Source organism: Tubulanus polymorphus, chromosome 1 (assembly GCF_964204645.1).
Source record: "Tubulanus polymorphus chromosome 1, tnTubPoly1.2, whole genome shotgun sequence".
Taxonomy (NCBI): domain Eukaryota; kingdom Metazoa; phylum Nemertea; class Palaeonemertea; order Tubulaniformes; family Tubulanidae; genus Tubulanus; species Tubulanus polymorphus.
In genome coordinates, this window is record NC_134025.1 from 29,942,360 (window position 1) to 29,960,926 (window position 18,567).

Below are 18,567 nucleotides of genomic sequence, written 5' to 3' on the forward strand. Positions count from 1 at the left end.
ACCGTAGAGGAAACGCGTGTCCCAGATCTTGAGATCAAATTGATACCAATTGTGTCGGTGACTTGTGTGCAGAGATGTATGGACGGGACATCCACAGTTTGAACCCCTTCTAGAAAGGGTAAGAGTGGTCAAATATGATTAAGACAAATGATTACCGGTAATTAAGAATATATTTAATCTTTTCTCTATCAAACGCTCATTAATTATAATTTGATTGCCATCTATAGGTTATTGATAATGCTTGTAGAGTGTTTTCAGACGGATCCCTCCAGAGTCCTTACTGCTGATAGCTGTACCACCTGAAGCCCCTGTATTTCATGTACATTAAAACAAAGTCGTTGTATGTTATATTAAATTTACATTTTATTTAAATAAATAAAAGCATCATACAGCAATGATTATCATATATAGATATTGAGTTGACACGACAAATAGTTTTAATTAATTCTCTTACAAAATTTTATCACATTCAAATTTATATCATTTTCATCATGTAATTCGACTCTCTTTGGGGCATTAAACGTCATTATTTATTATTTTACATATTACATCTACGACTACGATGTGTGTAAGCCTTTTATCACTTAATGAAGCCTGTAACTCATCATTAACTGATTAACTTAAAGATTGTGCTGATATGACATTTTTAAATACTCGGTGAATTACAGATTTACTGGTAATCATTCAAACTTTGTGAAGCATGAAGGAGGTATATATGCTGTTGCAATTAAGTCTGTATCCTGTTTTTCGGTGTACACAGGAATTGCTATTCCTAAACTGGAAACATCGCGGCTAGAATTAGACTCAAAGACCGAAAAATAAACTGCAGCAGTATAATAATATAGTACGTGTGGCGTGACTACAGAAATAACCTGTTCACCTTCATGAACTAATTGAAAGGTGTTGTTTTACCATCTAATCCTAGACACAATCGATTAGAATCAGCTAGCAGCTTTATACATCTGAATCTATTTATATCTATACAGCTATTTACTTCGTGCTGATTATTACCATAATTCAATGTATCTCGAGCACTGGCGCAAGTTAATCGTTCCCTTAAAGTACTGTCTTTGGTTTAAAATATAAGATTGAGTTAGGAATTCAACACTGGCCCCAGAACCCAGTTTATTAGTTGCTGGTTAACATAAATCATTTTCGAGTCAAATTTAAACACGTAACTCTAAAACTGATTCCTTAATTTGCACGACTGGTTGAGTTTTGAAAGTACTATATACATGTAATCAATCTAATAATCTTCATCGCGTAATTCACAATCTCCGAACAGATAAAACACTATCATCGATAAAATGATCCGGTAAAAATATCAGGAAATACTGCCTAAAAATGAGTAAAATAGGAATTAAATAATTTCCAAATGAATCTTTTTAAAAGCACCGTTTGATGAAATGAGACCAAGACTGGCGAAATAATACAGTAGACTCTGTTACAATTTAGTAGACTCCGCGACAACTCTAAACCCGACCAACTCATAAAACTGTTCTCAGATGCATCAACCGGGTTACAATAGACTACACCCGCCTCATGAGACCATTCTCATCAAGGTAAGCAAATTCCGGGGCAGTCGACTCTAAGCCAATTGGAGTCTACTGCATTACTCAGAAAATTCTCACTTTCTAAATACATCCGATTGAACGGAGTCCTAGTAATTTCGTTTTAAACAACTTGTACGTATATCATTGAATAAAATTACTATCATTTCAATATATTATAATTCTATAGATTAAATAAATTATGTAATATATTACTAATTAATGACTACAAAAAAAACGATACGTAAACATCGGATAAAAGTGAACTTACTCTGGAAATAAAAGCTATAAAAATAAGTGGCAAAATGCAGTGTTTCGAAGCCTTCAGTCATTCACAGTATCAGTAGTATATACATGGAATAAAATATCAGATATGAATTGATTTTTAATCGCGATCGCAGAAGAATGAAAATTGACATCGATACAAGCTGCACGGTTCATCTCGCCAGCATCCAGCAGAGCGGGAAAATTATTCATCAAAATCATTCAGATTTATTCATCAATTGATATTCTACGTCGTTGTTAATACATGTATTAATACATAAAGCTACTTAACACGATAAGCTGTTTTTTACACACAGAATTTTGTTGCTGCTGCTGCAGATACAGTGTATATCTAAATATTATATACGGCGGCCATTTTACATCGAACATGTAAGGCACTTTTACAAGTATAGCTGAGTTTCATTGACGATTGAGTCAATCATGACTGAAAGAAACCCGTTTCACAAAATGACTAAGAATTTCATTAGATTTATCGCTAATGTGGCTAACCACCTCTGAGGACCAGAAAATCAGGATCCACTTCAATGGTTACAAAAGTTACCAGTCTCTGAGAGTTTAAACATTTGAAATCAACTCAAGAGTCAAATTAAGCCGACAGTTCTGGAACTGAGTCCTGTTCGTTATAGTTTGTTGTATTCAACATGAAATTAATTAAATTGTCGTAAAACTTTGGATGAAATTTTCTCAGCTTGTTTATAAAACGGGTCTTTTGTATGTCTAAATAAACTGTTAGTCATTCTGTGAAACAGACCTCGGGTCACATGGTTGATACTTCTCTCATTTTTGTCCTATAGTTAACGTATTAAGACTGGTCTTAAGTCTTTCAATCGACCCGACACTTGTCAAATTTCGATAAGAGTTCTTTCTGAGGTGTAGTTAAATCTTTCAGCGGAGTATTACGGGTTCCAGTCTACTACTCATCGCATCTCAGCACGGTTCGCAGTTGACCATTATATTGAAGTTAAACTATAAGCGCCACCACATACAGCACCGACCGATTGTACACGCGATCAAATTAAATTCCATTGTCTTTAAATTAACGACGACACTGTATCGTCGTGAAGACACTGATGTACGGTAACTAGGCACGCAGGGGCAGTCGCTATTTTACCATCTATAAAATAGAACTTCATTCATTACATCGTTTAACATAAACAACATATATCATTTCAGAAATGATTTTAGACAGTTTTTATCAGTTTTAAATCGACTCACTACGGTTTTTTTGTTCACACCATGCATTTTTAACATTGTTGTGCTTTGTATACAAGCTAAACTGATCGTTATGTGTTTTGTACATCAGCATGCAGGAACACATGCAAATTCATACTCATTTCTAAAATCAGTTGGAACTAGAAGAAACGTGAGAAACTTCTCCCTGTTTGTGGAATAAGCTGTACGATGGGAATATACTGTGAACCTACAACTACCAATTAAAGAACCTTAGCCAATACCATCCGTAATAGCTTGAGGAATAGATCCCTCACAACTCGGTTCCGGTCAACTCAGCTAATGCGTGAATTTTAGAGTTTTTTCTCAGAGTTTTTATTTCCTTCAATTCTCAATTCAGTGAAATATTTATATCCTAGACTGAGGCAGTTAACTGAAGTTTCATTTGGTTGAAGAGAGATTTTTTTTGGATTTAAACTGAAGGTTCAGTAATTGAATACAGGTATGACAGGTACAGCTAAGGTTCTGATTAACGACTACATTTACTGTGAAGTGTTTATGGAGTGCGTGTGGACAGGTTTATGAGTGACTTACAGCATGTCAAACTAGACGTTGATTAGGGCTACTTGTCTTACTACTACGAGGGCTGAAATAAGAAAATACTGCACATTGCCAGAGCAGTGATACAAACTAATGGTTTATATATCTGTGGGGTTAAAACACTGTTCATGCTTGACGCTGCTTCACTGAATGATGTTTTCCTCATTTTGTAGATAAAATAAAAATCCCAAACAATCGATGAAATATCTCATTTACTTTTTAACAGTTTCAGGTTTTTGCCTAAATCCTATCATCATCAAGTCAAACTAGAGTGAAACAGAAAATAAACAAGATATTTGATCGACGGAGTACCAGCAGCACACACCAGATGGCGCAACAATACACTCGGTCATTCACAGTGAAAATTAGTTGCTTTTGTAAATTTCAAATTGATATCTTCAATTGATCCTCGTTTGCCACAGTAGCTGTGCTGGTACATCCTCGTTGGGATTTATATTCTACTGTTCATGCTGTTTTAAATGTTAACAGTTGGTTTAATGTGTAAGATATATATCGGCGTCCTATATAACGGGTTTCAGTTATAAGAGAAAGGCAGTGAATAATTATAATCATACATATTAGGGGTAAGTTCTGTTAAATCTAAGACTGACTCCTCAGAGTCGACTCCGGAGTCATCCAGTAGGATATTAGTTCGGCTAATTACGTTGATTAATAAAACGAGGCAGCAGGCAGGTAACTCACGGCAACCCATCGGTTACTAAAACCATCGCAACAATAAAGTTACTGACGGCAACCGACAGGCGGACTTACTCTCTCTCTCTCAGACATTAGGGGGTGGCCTACGTCCATAACTGATAGTACTGTACAGGTTGCCAGGCACCATGTACATACGATGGTGAGGTTGTTGCGATTGGGGCTGTCTACTACTGGGGGATAGCGGTGAGTGATGCCGATTCCTACTCCTAGGGGGCAGCATGGTAGGGTAGTGATTATATCCGTAATAACGAATCCTGAAAGTGAATGATTGACGTGTCGATATAAATAAACCCAGCACCACAAGTGTTATTTACAATATACAAAACAGAATATTTCCATTCCTGTTCAAACATCCCTAGGCAGGGTTTCGAACCTGATAGCATCGCGAGTCTGTGCCATGGCACAAAACCCAGCCTGATCAGCCCAAATGTGCAGGTACAGGCTAATCAGGGTTTTGTGCCAAGGCAGAGTCTCGTGATGCCATCAAGTTCGAACCCCTGCTGAGGGAGGACGTTCCTGTCCAAGAACCCGATACCAATTACACAATATTTTACATTGGTTCATTACACATTGTAAACCCAGTGTCTACCATACCTAGGATCTTGCGATGGTCCAGCTTGCATCGTTTTACCACGGAGCAGTGCATCTATTCCAGGTGGGGTAGCTTCCGCATCGCAGCTGTTACTTCTTGGAACTTGCCCACTTTGCCATCGCGGGGGTGTACAGCTAGTAGGTGATCCTCTATAGTCTATATTATACTGTAACAAAATAAACGAGAAAATAATTTAACAGTAGCTCACAGCCGAGAGTGAAGATAAACTCTCTACAGCGGTCAGACTGATAAACATAAACTCTGGAATTTCAAATTTTTCACATCCTTTTAATTGGCTTATTTCACATTTTCTCACAACAAAATACCAGAATTTTTCAGTTTTTGAAATAACGTTTCCAGATTTTCACATCATGCATTGAGTTTCTAGGACTGAGTTCTAGACTGTGAAACTTGAGTAGTGCAAAGTGATTTACCTTAGTGGCGCAAATAAAGCAAGTTGTGACAACTTTAGCGACAGCATTCATTAGATTTTTGGTTTCCTGTATTGCACTGTCAACTTTATTAAAAGTAGCTGTTTTACCGAATGTAGGAGACTTCAGTGTGAAGTGTAAATGCTGACAATAAGCCGGAATTTTATCCAAATACGTGATCAATTCAGTTTTCAGTCCACCAACCGGAACCTAAAGATGAAAAATATAGCTTCAATCAAACATATCATATAAATACTGAACCACAACTGTATAGTCAAATCTATTCTTAAGCAGTGAATGCGCAGAGATGACTTGGCCTGGGTCAAACTGGTCCGGATCAGACCAGAGTCAAATTTTACTCAAATTTCATAATAGAGCACGTTTACATGTAAATCACTCGCGTGATACTGAAATATTATCAAAATGATGCTGTGGCAAGCGAGGAGAGTCACTTCAAGAACCAGTTAGCATTCAAGGGCAATGACTCGTGCTAAAATTTGGCATGGACCAGGTCCAACGTTTTTGGTCAGACACAGAGACCCAATCGGCACCAGTGTAAACGATTGGTCCGGGTCCAAAACATTCATTTGATGGCAGCTTTCGTTCTTCAGTTTACTGGTTTTTTCGGGGTGTTGTGATTCTTACCCTTTGACCAAATTCTTTGACTATTTTGAATAATTTATTTCCCTCCTCGGCGAAATATTCGGCCTGAGTGAATAAATCCTGCGTAGTTCTCAGCGGACCTTCACCTCTAGTGAACAGGTACATCGAGAACGCCATACTCGACATATTCTTGGCACGTTTTACGATGTCGTTATCCGGCTCTTCCCATTTCTCGGTTTCCGCATCCATTTCTGATGTGATCAATTTCATTTCCAGACCGAGTTTAGCTATTTTCGCTTGTTCCTGAAATATTCATCGAAAAATTACTACATTTCTTATCTCAAAAGTGAGCTACCTGTAAGTATTCAATACACTAGCAATGAAGGGATGGATAATCCGTGTTTGATTTGAATTAAGGCAACGAGTTTTGCCTTAGAGTGACTCGAGTTGGTTCTAACATTCATACACTTTAGGTTCCACAAATAAAAAACATTTTACGGGATAAGAAATACATCTAATAGCAAAAAATATTTTTATTTTCGGTAAAAAAAATTCAAATAAAAGTCGTATATTAGCAAAAATTATCAATGAGTTCGAAATAATTCAAACTAAACTTCAATTGGAAACGGAATTCAACCTGCATTTCATCATTTCAACGAGAAGTACATTTATAAATGGTCAACTTAACTGACATGAAATTAAAAGGAGATTTGGACGATAATCAAGAAGAAATGAGCAATGAAAGAAACTGATAGATAAATTTTAATATTCATAACCTAATTAACATACCATTTACATACAATATAGGAATATCTATAGTAACAGAGAAACAATATACATCAAAATTACCCAATCAACAGTGACTGTATCGTTAAAACTAGCCTGTCAAAAACAATCAACTAAAATGCGTCAATAACTATTCATTTCCCGCAATAAAAACTGCAAATACTAGAAAGTTAAACACCGTGAGTTTAGTGTAAATCAGTTGTTTTTTCTAACTAATGACAGCTACGAACATAAATAATACTCTAAGTCTCAATGAAACGTGTGATTGAAATATTGTAGATAAAAATATAATCTATTTCACCAGTGACTCCTTCGAAGTTCAACTTAAAACGTTAAATTAAGGAATAGGAAATATTTGAAAAGAACTGAAGATTAATCTAAACAACAACGAATCTGGTTATTTACCCATTCAGCTAATGGTCCTTTAGTCTGAAAATCATCATCGATATGTTTCATTAATAGCTAATACACTCAACATGCTGGGCACCGGTATGTCGGGTTAGTAATTAGATAATGATCAGTTCAGATGAATAGCTATCAAACTATCGAGGATCCCTTCTCATCTTGTCTTTCCTCTCCCTCTCCACCCTCACTTTCTCTTATTGAGTCTTACCTCTGAATCGAGATGTCCCGGTCTGATCGATTTCGTAGTCGTACCATGTTTCTATAAAACACAGAACAAACTATTTGAGCGCACACAGTAACTGATTAGATGACTTCGAAGTTCTGATAAAACTGAAGAATTGCATGAGCAAAAAGTATGATTCAATTTGAAATATTGAGGAGAATTATAAGAGAGAGTTGTGTGTGTGTGGAGTGCGCGGATTGAGACAGAAATAGATGATGGGTGATGGATGCAGCCGGGAACACACATCAAACAGCGGGTGAATTTTGGTCGGTTGTTTTCAGGTGGATTGAACAACATTAGAACTGAGATAAACCGGGGTACCTCTCCATGACGCACGAGCGAGCGCCAGATAAAAACACACACACGACACACACCATCCATCACTCATATCTATAAAACTCATCTCCTCACAGAGTCTCGAATAAACCTTCACGTTTCAATAGACAAGTCACTGTCTGTTTTTGAATCGAAGCAAAATCCATGGCCCAGTTTTATATACCTTTTCAGTTGATACCAGTTTCAAAGCCAGGTCAAGGATTAAAAGAAAACTATGAGAGTAGAATGGTGTTTCGACTCAAATACTACAAGCCATTTTCAGAACTCATAGGATTTGAGTTGAGACTTTTTATTGATTCTGGGTTTTCCTTCAATTCAAACGTATACCTGTTTAATCATACCGTTATAGAGCGAGGTCAATAGAGGTCATAGAAAGGTCATAGAGAGGTACGTTTTCATACATACATGTATTATAAACAAAATACTATTACTTACTGTAATCTGCACGATTTGTAGTTAAAAATAAAACATAAAATTCACTAATTCCGAAAAGCGATGAACATAAAAAGGGTAGGTTTACTATAGTGAGGATTTAGCCATTCATGACGGGATAAATCGTGAACTGGTTTCGAGATGAATTTATTCGTTTAATCAACTGAAATGTGACGACGAATGAGAAGTAGAAGAATACTTACGCCCGGTCTCGGTAAAGACATGTAAATCTGTCGATCATTTTTCCCGGATAGAACGTCGTTGATATCCTTGACTAGAACGGAAAGATCATTGATCTGCGATTCCCAACTGTCGCAGAAAACGTCTAAATTCTCTCGGGCTATTTTACTACTGTTGTATCGAGCTAGAGTCTTCCCTGCATAAATCAACTGAAAATACATACATACAACATATAGGCTACCATAATAGTAAAACAACATTTGTCAAATCAGTAAACATGAAGATTGGTAGTACTTCAAAGTGGAGCGGCCTGGCCGAGTGGTTAGGGCGTTCGGCTCTGGGAAGCCAGGTCGTGGGTTCGAATCCCGTACATTGCCGTAGTGTCCTCGGGCAAGACACTTATCCTCATTGCCTCTCTCCACCCGGTAGTAAATGGATACCTGTGACTCCTGAGCGCTTGTTAGCAGCTCGGTGTTACTTCTCCCCAGGGAGAGATGACTGATACATGTTAGAGTATAAAATTGGCCGGGGTAATAATACCGAAAATGTAAAGCGCTCTGAGCAGCCTCGCTGGATTTAGCGCTATATAAGACACATATTATTATTATTATTATTATCATTATTCAAAGGTTTACTTGATTTTGTCCACTAAGTACTGCCAGTTTTCACCTTTTCTAGTTTGACACCAGGTTAACAAGTTCTTTTATTTGTCTGATATAGATGGTCAAGATTCTTACCTGGGGACATAATGATTTAATACAGTTTTCAACGTGTTCAGCAGTTATCACTAGTGGGTCAAGGCTACAGATATGTCGTAATAATTTACAAACCTGTAATCACAAATTAAACACATATAAGTCATGAGCAGTTAAAGAAACTTAAATAGTTTATGCAGTTCCATGTAGTTCATTTTCGATGTTTTAACTCAAGATCAAAATCCTAACTGCAGAAGTGGACTAGTTCTATTGGTCTACTAGTTACCAGGCTTGCTGTTTCTATGTATGAGCTCTGCACCTAATTTCACCAACAATTCTCTTAATCATTACATTTTTGAACTTACTTCCTGAAGTTGTTCCGAATGTTCTTCAATTTTCACTGATAATTCACAAACTTGTTCGTAATCTCCGTTTAAACCGGCACTTTTTAAAGCCATCAACAAATCATGATCTTCGCTTGTTTTAAACAGTTCCGACGCTTGATCCATAGCTGTATCTTGTAACTAGAATCAAATTCAATAAATCAGTGAAATGTTTCACACTTACTGAGAATGAAAACTTAAGTCTGAAAAGTTTAGTGGCTTACTCTATGCACTACATCCTTATAGTCATCTATTAGGATAAAGTCAAAACATAGAATAGACCATTAGCTCAATGAATCTTTAAAGACTTTTTTCATTCTCAGTTAATCTCATCCTGGATCAATAATTCACCTGTTTTTTCAAAAGTTTCGACAATTCGCAAGTTTTCAGAATGGCTGTTTCTAATTCCTGACTTGGAGACACAGCATCTGACTGATCCTATAGAAAAAATGGACAAATTTCATACATCGCAGCTTTACTTGTGTAGTGCATGTAAATAAGGGTTTATACAGATCAGGGAATTGTGAATCGATGATTAGCTGTGACCCTTGACCAAAAATCCCCTGATTCAATTTTGAGATATCCCCAGTGGGGGTAGTTTCTTCTGATTGGCACCACCAATCACCAGCAAGAACAACAAGACACCAAACATTCAAATTTCCGAATTTTGCAAGAAAAAGAATCAGAATTCCTTGATTTTCATTGCAGTGATAAATAAATCTGGACTTGAGTGATAGTCGCTGATTTCCCCGATCTGTAAGAACCCTGGTTAATGTATGCATTGTACGTACTAATAATATTCCTATTTTCACTACTAGTGATTGTTCATGTCTGAGTTTCTCACACAATTCTACAATACGTTCTCGATGCTCGTGAGTTGTATACGCTGAATCGGTAAAATCTTGAGTCGCTTCGATCAGATTTTCTAGCGCTATCGCGAGTTTACTCTGCGTTGTAGGTCCGACTAACGTTACCCTCGTCATTTCAACCAAATCCTGCGCAAAAACAATCACAATTTATCAATTCATGTTTCTTTTAGATTCCTGGTTTATGTTGCCGTACAGTTATTAACTAGTATAAAGGCCGAGTTTGACTATAAAAGGTCAGACATGGCAGTATCTGTGAACTCATGGTGCAGTCAGGAGCTCCAGCGTTTGAAACTGGTTTTTCTTTATCATCTCCGTCAGTTTCTCAGGATAGGGTAACGGAGGAGGTGCAAAGTAACATAACTGCTAGGGCAGAAAGATGATTTTACACGTCCGAGCCGGCGCAGTTGCTAAAAGTTTGGTTTTAAGTTCACCTGCGTGAACCACAGTTTTAATTGTCACCAAGTCAGTTATTAATTGGTGAACCGTCACCAACAATTGAGCAACTATGAACAAAAGCAGTCTGTGGCTGTGGTGTATTTATTCATCGGTTAATCAATCACTAGTGTTGACTATCACTAGTTCATAATTAATGAATTATTGTAATGAAATCCTCGATCAATGAATATAAACAATAGACTCTTGTTACGTACATCGAACTCCTTCATACACCGATAAGCAGTAGGTTGAGAATGAGCGAGACCGATTCCTGAATCACCGTTCACAGCTGTAGGTGTCGGCGATGCGTCCGTATTTACCGGACCGGTATCTGATACAATATGCTGTATCAGATCCATAGCGTATCGCATCTGACTGAATACGCCGTCTCGACTCTTCTTAGCCGTATCACAATCGGGATGTCGTAAACTTGTCTGAAATCAACAACGCAATGAGAATAATGAGAAACCAGGACGAAAGTGGAGCGATGTTGAGAGCAGGACCTTGAGAGACAGAGGCCGGTCGCGCAGTCCCGGTCTCATTACAAAAATGGTCTAAATCAAAATCGTGCCTGATCTAAACCCAGAACTGTGGAACTGAGGAGATCGGTTCCAATAAAACAACTTACTTTACAAGTTGTCAGAAGCATCATTGTTCCCTTCTCTAATACAGTTCTCGCCACCCCCATCTGCGATCTTTGTTTGTCACTTTTTAAATCCTGTAATTCGTTAACGAAATATGATCAGTAACTGAAAGTTTCAATTAGATAACAGCACACACAGTTAGAATGACAAACTTCACTCACATTTTGTCTATCTCCGGTAAGATGAGCCAATTCGACCATCTCGTTACCAAACTGACTAAATGCCTTCACAAAATCCTGAAATCCTGTTACGGTTTCTATAATTCCTAAACTAACGGCCACCTGAAAATTACAAGATTTAATACAGTTTTATGGAAAAAACCACAATTATGAAGTAAAAAGCAAAAGAGGATTTTGAAGGTTTTCAGAGCTATTTTCAAAACAGAGAAAATAAATAGCACTGAACATGGTAGTCACTTTCGGCCAATTCACAATCCGCTGAGTTTTCCCTGAATGTTCGTTGTTTTAACACAAAATTCCCTGAGTAAATCCGAGGAATTTCTTTGCATGAAATGTTACAATTGATTCATTTTTTCATGAATCATATAGGCCCCTATTGATTAAGAAAAGGATGGACAATAACATATCCAAATTCCCTGTATTTTCCAGGTTTTCTTAGAAAAATTTGTCAAATTCCCCGAGTTAAATTATAAGGAAGCCAGAGTTATAATTAGGATTAATTCTATGAAACGCTAGTTCTAAATAGTAAATCATCGGTACCTTATCTTTAGCCGCTAACAGTTGTTTAACTACGACTTTATCAGCGAGTAGAAGCACCTTGGTAATAGCGGATAATAACTGTCTAGCGGCTCGAACCATCGCCGTTTTCTCCGCGCCTTTCACCTGACCGGTCTCGTCTAGTTTCACGTCTGTTAGTTTCTGTATATTTTCGCCGCTGATTCTCGCTTCCTTGCACGCGTCGCACATGTCGTTACGTATTTCCACATTCTCCTCGGCGATCGATTCTCCGACCGTTACGAATCGAGATATCGCCAGATTCACCGCCTGCCCGACCCGAACCAGCGCTTTCAAAGTTTTCTCCGATTTGATCGGTCGATCTCTCGCGTTCACTAAAGTCGTTATCTACGAAGAGAATTATAAAACATGTTTTAGCGAAAACGATTAAAATATATAGAACATTAGCATATAGCATTCACACGCAATAACTCCACCGGAGCTTAAATTTGGCTCTAGCCTGGTCCAATGTTCTTGATCACCCAAATTTAATCCATATCAAACCCATAACCACCGATTAGAAACTTTGTCGCGGGCCTAATCTGGCACCGCTGGGCAATTCAGCCCAGGTCAAAAATGCTCGTGTGATCGAGACAGCCTCGGATTATCATGCGTCCCGGCTGACAAAATACATGCACATGATGACGGGCGACCCTTCAACTGTAGCAGCTTTCACTCGCTAAATTGGTGCCACAACATCAGAAGCGAGCGAAGACAACTCTAACATATCATTTTCTATAAATACATGTGCTATTAAAGAAGCAGAAACTGCTTCATTAGATTTATATCGATTTGACGAGTTATTTTTGTTTTTCCTTTTCTCGAAATAGAACTCAGCGTGAATGTGATTGTCACAGGGGAAGTTTATATACCTTCAGGGCGAACGCTGATCCAAATAGATTCATTTCAACGCGGATCAATAATTCAAGCATGTACCGTGTATATATATCAATAATTAACACAAGTGCAAATATTGGATCAATCGTCGAACACGCTGCGACCAGGGGGGTTGACTTTCAGAGAATACCGAACTGTAACTGGAAGAGAGGGTTCGCAGTTAGAAGAATCTGTCGAAACTCAAGAGAACACTGTCGCTGTATCTCCGGAGATGGTGTCACATGAATATACATTAATACGGATCTCCGATAAACCTTCTGCTCCGATACCCCTCACCAGCCGATTGCAAAAATGTCACTAGATCGAGTTCCAATTACATTTAGAATAGGTCGATTTCAAGCGCGTCGACCCGAGCTGGATAAGGTTTGATCGCGGAACAGGGTGTAGACAGGACGACAACAACTATCATGAACTTTAATGAATCGATTGTGTAAATAGAGAAGATCATTTCCTGTGAGTTGTGAGAGACAGGAAATAAACAGAGATAGACCTGATACAGGTGTCAATCCAATCAATCAGTCAATATTCACTTTATAGCCAGCCAACCAAATACTGCTTGATCTCAACAAAAAACAAGAAAACTTACTCGAAAGATTATCGACACCTTGAAGAAAAATAACACATATATTGCCTAATACTATCGACAATGAATAATATTACAAAACATTAAGGACCAATTAAGTTATTTTGAATCTGAATAGGCCTATATCGATAATTTGAATCTAGTTGACCGGTACCGATCTAACAACGCGAGCCCCAATATTGATGACATAGTGCACATCCACTCAAAATTCATTATCAAAACGACAGCAATCTATCTAACAGAAAATGAGGCATGAAATATATCTAATTGCAGAATGAAAACCAAAATTCACAGTCGTAATTATCATTTTGAAACACCAATATTGATGACATAGTGCACATTCTCTTACGCAATATACTTATTTCCATTACGAAATATTTTTGATTACAAAATAAATGCCAAAATTCACAATTCTGATAGTTATTTTGAAACGCCAATATTGATGACGTAGTGCACATTCTCTGACGCAATATACTTATTTCCATTACGAAATATTTTTGATTACAAAATAAACGCCAAAATTCACAATTCTGATAGTTATTTTGAAACGCCAATATTGATGACGTAGTGCACATTGACTCACTGTCTTTACCCACTCAGTATGACATTGAAATACAATATTTTTCCGTTTGAAAAAAATTTTATTGACATTTATATTACTTGAATTACTTATATTACAGTAATATGATAAAAGCGCTAAGCTTTTTCCCCCTATAATGAGCCTTATATGGGTGAAAGCTACTCGCATGATTTTGGCTATGTGCAGTTTAGAATACTTAACTTATCATAACCGTGACCTCTGAGATTATACTAGAATAATCATTAATCAACCTTTGCTTCCAATTGAATCAAATGAAAACAAGTCTATGATAATAGTTTAGCATTATAATTAGGTTAACAGATTAATTGAACACAGGTCACTGTATAATATACTGATAGAATACTGATAGGATAGTGACTGCGTAGAGAAACTAAAAGCCACCCACGAGTTCATGAATTACATCGAGCTGTTGTATCTCTTGCGTCTGTCTTTCTACACGGTACACGTTTAGCCCTGACATTAAAAACCGAGGAGATGTTTTAGACTCGTTTCCGGGAGTCTTTTTTAATCAAAATACGTGGAATTAGCTTCCCCCCCCTCGTAGCCGTTTCAATGTTCTTTGTTCAAAGGGAATAACATCAAAATGTTAGCTTTCACTAAGTCGTAATCGATAAATCGATGTGAACAATTAAATAAACACGTCCATTAGTGAACATGGGGGGAGGGGAGGGAGGGAGGGGGAGGGAGAGGTAGGGGGTTTTTATCAATCAGGTAAACTGCTATAGAAACTAAGGTGGATTGTACCGGCAAACAGAAAAGTGCACTTTTCCAGTAAAAGCGGCACAAAGTAAAAGTAATCCTCTATTCATTTTGCATTCTTTTGACACAGGAGCCACAGTAGCACCTCCTTACAACAAACTTCAGGGGATGAGATAATCTTGTTATAACCGATAGTTCTATAGCCTAGCGGAACCTCGTTATAACGAACTTCAGGGAACCAGAAAAAATCTGTTCGTTATAGCTGTTCGTTATAACCAGTATGAAATTATTAAATTTGTCCTGTTTCAGATGAAAGTTTGTAATAAACAATAACTCATTATATCTGAGGTTGTTGTGAAGAGGTTTCCGTGATAGTCTATTCTATACTGATGATCACGGATGAGATTTTGTGAGCGAGGTTTCTGGATTTCTAGACTGTAGCGCGTACAGTCTGGATCCAGTCTGAATTCACCCCCCAGAGATAAACATCATCCGCGCGATATGCTTTATGCTTTAATATGATATACGCAGAATTTTGATATCTATCTCTGACTCAATCTGTATTCAACGTCTATTTTACCGTTTCATCTTCTCTCTCAACTCCGTCATCATCGTTATTATCATTCTCAGAGAGATTAACCCAGGAATCTGGAGATTATATTTCACTACAGGATTGATACGACGATGCGCGGCGAATAATGAACGTTCATCGCGACATTTCGGATGATTTGAATTAATGTTTTTGTAAAACTGTATTAACGGGTGTCATAAATTCTATCAGAACTAGTGATCACAAACTGAAGGGTCTCGGATACATGCCAGCAAACTCCTTACTATAAGAGAGGGAAAGAGAGAGTGAGAGAAAGGCTGAAACATACGATATTAATCATCTATAACCATCCAACTAGAACTAATAATTGGTAATTACCATACATATACACTGAGTTTACAGGGGTTCCTATACAGCGCAGACAGCGCATACCACTGGCTGAGAGCACTGCAGCTTTTTAACAACCGTATTTAATAGAAATTTTGATAAAAATGTGAACAACACCAGCGAGGACCGGGGGTAATTGTGACAAGACATAATTACATAAATGAACTGGAATTGCGGTCTGATAATTGATGAGAGAATGATTTATGTATGAAGTGTTTTTAATGATACGCGGCTATACGACGCAGTTTGAGAACTGGTTAATTAGACAGCGAGAACTGGTTAATTAGACAGCGGTTAAATAATCATCAGCAGGCAATCATTTTTCATATGGATACAAGCAGGTGCTTCATGTGACATCTCTCTCTCTCCTCTCACCTCCCCCCCACGTCTCTCCCTCCTATACCCTCTCTATGAATATTAGCAGGTGCTTCATGTTACATCCCTCTCTGCCTCTCTCGACAGTTCTAACAATGATTTATAACGGATCTTATGTTCCTAATAACGTTCTCTTTATTTTGTTTATTAAGTATACCCATGCAACACTACCTTATACAGTCCTGAAACAGCGAAACATAACTTGCATCCAGTTCCACTGTTTTGCCGAGTTAAAATTTTTTGACACTTTAAAAACCGTTACAATTCAATTGATGTTTATATAGTTTAAAACCTAGAATGCGTTGAGTTCTATGTGAATCAATGTGTACTACATCTTCAATATATCGGGGTTAGACTCGTTGCTGGTCAATTCATTTCAATCATCGATATATTCAAATCCAAAATTATTTCATTGATCCCTTAGGCCTATATTATATAATCTATACTATATCATTTATTGTCACAATATAAAGCACTACATGTTTTCAAGGTGTCAACAAACTTTCAAGTTAATTTTGTCTAAAGTTTACTATTAGAAATAGGCCTATACTTGAACCCACATGAGCCGCTTTCATTTCACATGCAAAATTCCCTGACTATTCCCTGACATTTCTTTAGAAAAGAAAATTTCCTGACTTTCCAGGTTTACAAGTTGCCACCCTGTAATTTGAATTTGAGGACTACCATATGAATAAAACTAGGTGTAGACCATGGGTTACTGGGTTCACTGATACTTGTTCGGGAAACTTCCAGAGCAAGAAACAACAAATCTGGTAACTAGTAAAAAAGATTCATCATTAGAATTCCATCGATGGATCTAAAGTTATTTCTAGAAACATGTGTCGACTATAAACTATTCAGAAGCTACTGACTGGATACAGCTGGAAAATATTTCTATTTGATGAATGAATGAATGAATGTAGTTAGTTGTATGTGTAGAATGCTGGTGAAGAGATGCATGCAGTTCATGGTTCAATGATTTTACAGGAGCCAGTTGCTCAAAAGTTGAGTTAACCAGACTTTAGCAATTGGTTCATTTTCTTCAAATAAGAGTTAACCAGTGGATAGTTGACATAGTGCTGTGACAATCAAAATATCATTGTTACTATGGTATTTATGCACCGGTTATCTTTAGGCCCTAAACATCTTTTGAGAAACTGGCCCCTGACCGATTATTGTTGTTGAAAGACGACTCTCGGGTTTGAAACCCTATTCCCAGCAGATACGGTGGATTTGTGAATGACACCAAATCAAATCAACATATGAGGTAAAATCCCTATTTCAAGAGCGGGACTACAGAGCAGTTATTTGGAAATCTTTAATCTGTTTTGTATCAATAAGCACAGTACTAATCATTAAGCTATCATCCCATTTTATGAACTCCATTATTGACATAAAAACTGGATTCTATACTATAGTTTTCCGCCTGCTGATGATGGCTACAGGTATCATCCTCAGTCTCCCTCAACTCAACATCAATTGATGATTCACAAATATATTATTATCACTGTATGTTAAACAGATTAACTTGATAAACATTGAATTGAATGAGTCAAGCTTATAAAACTAAAGGTTGATCTATAAACAGCTTACTTCATGAATAAAGAGAATTTCTAATGAGATGAATGTAAAATAAGTAAATTTGATCCTGAACTAACATGAAACTCATGCCTAACATGAAAGGCCTACTGAAACTTAACAGACAGTGACAGTATCCCCAAAGCGGCAAAAACACACAGCAGCAAAATTGGTTAGTTACCTAAGCAGTGGTAAGCTTTTAGAATCTGTGAAAATATCCGATCGTGAAACTAAATCACAGATAGGTTAGTGACTACTGCAAATGTGAGATTTTATCCCAAAGATGGAACATTCGTTTGACAGTAGTACGAAAGTAAAAAACACAGACTATTTAATACATAAATTGAAATGTCTAATTTGTTGTCATTAAAGATACTTATAGAGGAATTAAAGCAATCAACAGCTATTGAAAATAAGTGAAATATTCAACTTACCTGCGTGACCAACGGTACTAAAGTTTGCTCCACGGATTTAGTCCGAATTTCAAGTGAAATTCGGGATTCAAACCGCGGAGCTGCAGCTGCTGCAGCCATTTTGACAACGTTCCCGATCGATATGATGGAAATAAAAATGAGTTCCTGGAAAACGAGAATGTTTTCAGGCGGATTTGTTGACACGGGTTTGGTTTTGAATAGCCCTAATTAACCACGGGCCAAGCACACCCTCGAGTCTATAGAGCGACGTGTCTCGCTTCATTGGGTTTCACACTGGACAGCTGTATGTTTCCGAGAAATGGGGTTAAGCGAGAAGCGGTTCGAACCCCGATTATGCCATTTTTAATAGTTCCAGCCGGCAGCGTAGTGGGGCAGCACCTTACGATCTATTAT

At 37.4% G+C, this 18,567-nt stretch overlaps 1 protein-coding gene across 2 annotated transcripts; it reads right to left on the reverse strand.

The window, feature by feature from the left end:
- Positions 1-348: 348 nt before the first annotated feature.
- On the reverse strand, positions 349-18,486 carry LOC141907624 (alpha-catulin-like). 2 transcript variants are annotated; one of them, XM_074797335.1, is made up of 16 exons: positions 18,175-18,486; positions 12,056-12,418; positions 11,498-11,617; positions 11,321-11,410; positions 10,908-11,126; positions 10,180-10,383; positions 9,740-9,826; positions 9,371-9,529; positions 9,048-9,140; positions 8,334-8,519; positions 7,348-7,398; positions 5,991-6,251; positions 5,349-5,555; positions 4,917-5,080; positions 3,600-3,651; positions 349-2,949 (listed from the first exon to the last, which is right to left on the reverse strand). In XM_074797335.1, exons 1-15 carry the CDS (start codon positions 18,271-18,273, stop codon positions 3,606-3,608), a joined length of 2,349 nt encoding a protein of 782 aa, XP_074653436.1. In that variant the 5' UTR covers positions 18,274-18,486; the 3' UTR covers positions 349-2,949; positions 3,600-3,605. The 2 variants fall into 2 exon arrangements, with proteins under 2 accessions (XP_074653436.1, XP_074653442.1); XM_074797341.1 differs by lacking the exon at positions 3,600-3,651.
- Between the last annotated feature and the right edge of the window lie 81 nt (positions 18,487-18,567).

Bases quoted from the DNA above. Each gene is read 5' to 3' on its own strand.
- LOC141907624 (XM_074797335.1), bottom strand. From the start codon at position 18,273: ATGGCTGCAGCAGCTGCAGCTCCGCGGTTTGAATCCCGAATTTCACTT. The intron at 9,530-9,739 runs GTGAATTATTGA...ATTTGATTCTAG, and splicing joins CGAAACTTTTGAAAAAACAG to TTACAAGATACAGCTATGGA. The intron at 7,399-8,333 runs GTAAGTATTCTT...TGTGTTTTATAG, and splicing joins TGTCTTTACCGAGACCGGGC to AAACATGGTACGACTACGAA.